The sequence below is a fragment of the Panulirus ornatus genome, chromosome 7, assembly GCF_036320965.1.
Source record: "Panulirus ornatus isolate Po-2019 chromosome 7, ASM3632096v1, whole genome shotgun sequence".
NCBI lineage: Eukaryota > Metazoa > Arthropoda > Malacostraca > Decapoda > Palinuridae > Panulirus > Panulirus ornatus.
The window spans coordinates 31643619-31649618 of NC_092230.1; the positions used below are offsets into that span (position 1 = coordinate 31643619).

The window sequence follows — 6000 nt, forward strand, 5'->3', positions numbered from 1 at the left end:
ACAGTCTGCCTTTATTCATTCCCATCGCCACCCCACCACACATGGAATAACAATACCCTTCCCCCTCATGTGTGCTGGGTAGCGCTAGGAAAAGACAACAAAGGCCCCATTTGTTCACACTCAGTCTCTAGCTGTCATGTAATAATGCACTGAAACCACAGCTCCCTTTCCACATCCAGGCCCCACAGAACTTTCCATGGTTTACCCCAGACGCTTCACATGCCCTGGTTCAATCCATTGACAGCACGTCGACCCCGGTATACCACATCGTTCCAATTCACTCTACTCCTTGCACCCTCCTGCATGTTCAGGCCCCGATCACTCAAAATCTTTTTCACTCCATCTTTCCACCTCCAATTTGGTCTCCCACTTCTCGTTCCCTCCACCTCTGACACATATATCCTCTTGGTCAATCTTTCCTCACTCATTCTCTCCATGTGACCAAACCATTTCAAAACACCCTGTTCTGCTCTCTCAACCACACTCTTTTTATTACCACACATCTCTCTTACCCTATTATTACTTACTCGATCAAACCACCTCACACCATGTATTGTCCTCAAACATCTCATTTCCAGCACATCCACCCTCCTGCGCACAACTCTATCCATAGCCCACGTCTCGCAACCATACAACATTGTTGGAACCACTATTCCTTCAAACATACCCATTTTTGCTTTCTGAGATAATGTTCTCAACCCACACATTCTTCAAGGCTCCCAGAATTTTCACCCCCTCCATCACCCTATGATTCACTTCCGCTTCCATGGTTCTATCCGCTGCCAAATCCACTCCCAGATATCTAAAATACTTCACTTCCTCCAGTTTTTCTCCATTCAAACTTACCTCCCAATTTACTTGACCCTCAACCCTACTGTACCTACTAACCTTACTCTTATTTACTTTACTCTCAATTTGAGAGGACATATTCCTTTGGATCCAAGTAGCCTATTTCTTTCATTGATAAATCTCTTAAGTTGGCAAAGAAATCATTTTATAGAGTCAAACCCAAACCCTCCCATGATACCAAGAGAGTAAAAGCATTTGATTAACCAAGAGAAAAGCTGTGCTTGATGCTAGAGTTGTGTCAGGACTCTCTGGAGACTCTGACCACTTTGCAGTTCTTGGGGTTGAGGATCAGGGAGAAGTTGAGATATGGTGTAAGGAAGATGGAGAGGTAAAAGTATTGTCAGAATCAGAAAGAATGGAAGGAGTATGAAAGGAGGCTGACTGAAAGTTTAGGGGGAAGTGCAGTAAATGTTGGGATGCAGTCATGTGTAAGTGAGGTGTTTTAAATATTTAAAATTGTTTAGAATATTTAAAAAGAGACTTAAATGGTGTCGAACTTCTAGATGGATACAAGCTTGTGAGATATAGGAATAAAAAGGGAAATGCATGGTGATGTAAAAGATTAGAAATGCTGTAGAACAGAAGGAAGAGGGACATGGTAGATTGCTTGAAAGAAGTGCACCAATGGAGGTTTAGCAAAGGAGGAGGGAAGAATATAAGATGCAGGTAGAATGTTAAGCCGATAGAAGTATGAAAAGAAAGAAGAGATGAAGATTTTGGAAGACAGTTGAATGAAAGTTTAGGGAAAAGGAAATTGTACTGGAAAGTAAAAAAGGAAAGAGATGGATGTAAGAATGGAAATGTTGATATGAGGAATAAGGTAGGGGAGTTGCTGAATCAAAAGGAGGAAGTGAGAGGGAGATGAAAAGAGTATTTTGAAGAATGTGGGGAAGTAGAGGCAGTAGTTGTTACATGTATGGATATGGAGGATGGATAGAAGAGGATACAGATGCAAGGGCCTTTATCACTAATGAGATGGAAGGTATGAAAGGCACCTGGAGTGGATGGAATTACGGCTGAAATGTTGAAGTATGGAGAAGAAAGTGTGATAGTGTTGATGCATTTTATACATAATTTAACATAGAAACAGAAGGTTGTGCCTTAGGATTGGTGAAAACTATTATTGTTCCTGTAGTCAAAGGAAAAGGTGCCAAGGATGTATGTAGCAATTATCAGGGGATAAGTCTATTAAATATACTAGGAAAAGTGTATGTAAGAGTGTTGATTGATAAAGTGATGGAATGCAGAATAAGTGAGAAACAAGGGGTTTTAGGTAAAGTAGGGGGATGTATTATTAGATTTTTGTGGTATATGACTGTAGAAAAGTATCTAGCAAAAGGTAAGATGTTGTGTGCAGCTTTTATGGATCTTGAAAAAGCATTTGCCAGAGTCAAGTGGAATGCTCCATGGGATGTGCTAAGGATATATGTGGTAGGGAGACAACTGCTGATGGTGTGATAGCCTGCTATAGGGTAGCAAATGCATGCGTAAGAATGGGTGGAGAGTTGGGTGAAAGTTTTGGTATACATATGGGTGATGTCACTGGGGCTTTTTAACATATGTACGGATGGAGTGATAAGAGAGGTGAATGCCAAACTTGCAAAGATGGAGTGTGGCAGCGAGGTATGGCGACTAGTGACAAGGCTGTTTATGGATGATACTGTGTTGTTTTGCCGAGAGTGAAGAGGAGTTGCAGAAGGTTGTCTTTTATGATGTGTGTAAGTGCATAGGAAATTGAAAGTAAATACAAGTAAAAGTAAAATAATGGTGTTTGAAAGGAAACTGAAAGCTTAGACTTTGCAAAACTCTGTAGAGTGAAAGAAGGAAGTGTACTAAACCATGTTATAGATATGGGGAGAGAAAGACTGGTAGAGGTTAGAGAATTTAAGTATTTAGGAGCTATCCTGGGTAAGTTTGGTGATATGGAAGGAGAGAGCAGTACAAGGTAAAAGAGTCATTGGGTCCCATAATAGAAAAATGTAGGATAGAGGTGTAAGTATAGAAGTGAAGAAATGGTTAAGGGACAGCATAGTCCTCCCATGCAGCCAAAACGTGGGCATGGAATGAATCACTGAGGTAAAGAATCCAGGCTGTGGAAATGAGTTATTTGAGAGGAGCATGTTGTACAACTAGATGGAAAAAAGAAAGAAATGAGAGATGTGGTATGGCAGGGAATGCAAAAGGAATGAATTGAAGAATGGGTGAAATGTTTTACTTTGAGATGGCTTGGGCTTGTGGAAAGAATGCAAGATGAGTTTACAAGGAGAGTGTATGATAGTACAATTAAAGGGTTTGGTATGAGAGGAAGACCATATGCGACATGGGAAAATAGAGTGAAATTGTACTGGAGAGAAATGATGGAAGAATGCATGGGATCGAGTATGCACAGGAGGCATGTAAGGACAAGGATAATTGGAGACTCTTTTGATATGGCCACCCCTTGATGGGAGTTCCTGGGGGAAGCAAGCATCAGAGATATATTTAGATATATAGAAACTATTTTTTGATATTCAAACATAAGTGCCTCAATCATTCCAGCAATTTACCTCTTTCATCTCTCCGTCTAGGCAGCCTTCCTCTGATCTACTGCAGAAACCTACTCATAGTACATTCTGGTGAGAGATGATGGCATTTGATAAACTTCTTGTGACATTCAAGCAAAAGGATCTAACGATGATGGCATGTTGGAGCCTTACCTCATCTACTTTCTCCACCATCACTCTGCATCAGTGCTTCCATTGCTCATTTACATGATAAAATTGTCATTTCTTCAGTAATGATGAACTTCAGTGCCGTTTCTTAATACCAGAGCAGTTAATCTTGAAGAGCAACCACTTGTCACTGTTTACCTTTGAATCAGTTCTCACAGTAATGCACATTCTTGGGAAAATTACTTTTTGATCTGTTGATTTATATACCTATGAACACATCATGTGAAAAATTTTAAGCTTCACATGGTAGGACTTAATGTTTCCTCCAGTTGTCACATTCCTATTTAAGTGAGATTGGCTGTGTGAAGGGGTAGGCAACAACACAAAATCTAGTGGAGTTCCATTAATATCTGGTCATATGAGTTTGGCACACCACTTTTTTCCCCTCACTAACCAAGTCAACTTGAGAAGGCTCAATTATGACAGTTGTACATTGTGTTTTCAAAACCAGGCCTAAATGTTTTTGAATATGCAGTAAATTTTTTTTTCTTTTTTTTTTTCCCGGTCTCCCGCGTTTGCGAGGTAGCGCAAGGAAACAGACGAAAGAAATGGCCCAACCCACCCCCATACACATGTATATACATACGTCCACAGACGCAAATATACATACCTACACAGCTTTCCATGGTTTACCCCAGACGCTTCGCATGCCTGATTCAATCCACTGACAGCACGTCAACCCCAGGTATACCACATCGCTCCAATTCACTCTATTCCTTGCCCTCCTTTCACCCTCCTGCATGTTCAGGCCCCGATCACACAAAAACTTTTTCACTCCATCTTTCCACCTCCAATTTGGTCTCCCTCTTCTCCTCGTTCCCTCCACCTCTGACACATATATCCTCTTGGTCAATCTTTCCTCACTCATTCTCTCCATGTGCCCAGACCATTTCAAAACACCCTCTTCTGCTCTCTCAACCATGCTCTTTTTATTTCCACACATCTCTCTTACCCTTATGTTACTTACTCGATCAAACCACCTCACACCACACATTGTCCTCAAACATCTCATTTCCAGCACATCCATCCTCCTGCGCACCACTCTATCCATAGCCCACGCCTCACAACCATACAACATTGTTGGAACCACTATTCCTTCAAACATACCCATTTTTGCTTTCCGAGATAATGTTCTCGACTTCCACACATTCTTCAAGGCTCCCAGAATTTTCGCCCCCCTCCCCCATCCTATGATCCACTTCCGCTTCCATGGTTCCATCTGCTGCCAGATCCACTCCCAGATATCTAAAACACTTTACTTCCTCCAGTTTTTCTCCATTCAAACTCATCTCCCAATTGACTTGACCCTCAACCCTACTGTACCTAATAACCTTGCTCTTATTCACATTTACTCTTAACTTTCTTCTTTCACACACTTTACCAAACTCAGTCACCAGCTTCTGCAGTTTCTCACATGAATCAGCCATCAGCGCTGTATCATCAGCGAACAACAACTGACTCACTTCCCAAGCTCTCTCATCCCCAACAGACTTCATACTTGCCTCTCTTTCCAAAACTCTTGCATTCACCTCCCTAACAACCCCATCCATAAACAAATTAAACAACCATGGAGACATCACACACCCCTGCCGCAAACCTACACTCACTGAGAACCAATCACTTTCCTCTCTTCCTACACGTACACATGCCTTACATCCTCGATAAAAACTTTTCACTGCTTCTAACAACTTGCCTCCCACACCATATATTCTTAATACCTTCTACAGAGCATCTCTATCAACTCTATCGTACGCCTTCTCCAGATCCATAAATGCAACATACAAATCCATTTGATTTTCTAAGTATTTCTCACATACATTCTTCAAAGCAAACACCTGATCCACACATCCTCTACCACTTCTGAAACCACAATGTTCTTCCCCAATCTGATGCTCTGTACATGCCTTCACCCTCTCAATCAATACCCTCCCATATAATTTACCAGGAATACTCAACAAACTTATACCTCTGTAATTTGAGCACTCACTCTTATCCCCTTTGCCTTTGTACAATGGCACTATGCACGCATTCCGCCAATCCTCAGGCACCTCACCATGAGTCATACATACATTAAATAACCTTACCAACCAGTCAACAATACAGTCACCCCCTTTTTTAATAAATTCCACTGCAATACCATCCAAACCTGCTGCCTTGCCGGCTTTCATCTTCCGCAAAGCTTTTACTACCTCTTCTCTGTTTACCAAATCATTTTCTCTAACCCTCTCACTTTGCACACCACCTCGACCAAAACACCCTATATCTGCCACTCTATCATCAAACATTCAACAAACCTTCAAAATACTCATTCCATCTCCTTCTCACATCACCACTACTTGTTATCACCTCCCCATTTGCGCCCTTCACTGAAGTTCCCATTTGCTCCCTTGTCTTACGCACTTTATTTACCTCCTTCCAGAACATCTTTTTATTCTCCCTA

General features: G+C 41.5%; 1 protein-coding gene across 10 annotated transcripts in view; it reads left to right on the forward strand.

Moving 5' to 3' along the window:
• LOC139749504 (cytosolic Fe-S cluster assembly factor NUBP2 homolog) overlaps positions 1-5576 on the forward strand; it is a 102268-nt gene extending 96692 nt beyond the window's left edge. For all 10 annotated transcript variants that reach the window (XM_071663436.1, XM_071663443.1, XM_071663435.1 and 7 more), the window contains one exon: positions 3417-5576. In XM_071663436.1, the coding sequence (XP_071519537.1) occupies positions 3417-3468 (52 nt within the window). In that variant the 3' untranslated portion in view covers positions 3469-5576. The remainder of the gene's footprint in view (positions 1-3416) is intronic.
• The last annotated feature ends 424 nt before the right edge of the window (positions 5577-6000 follow it).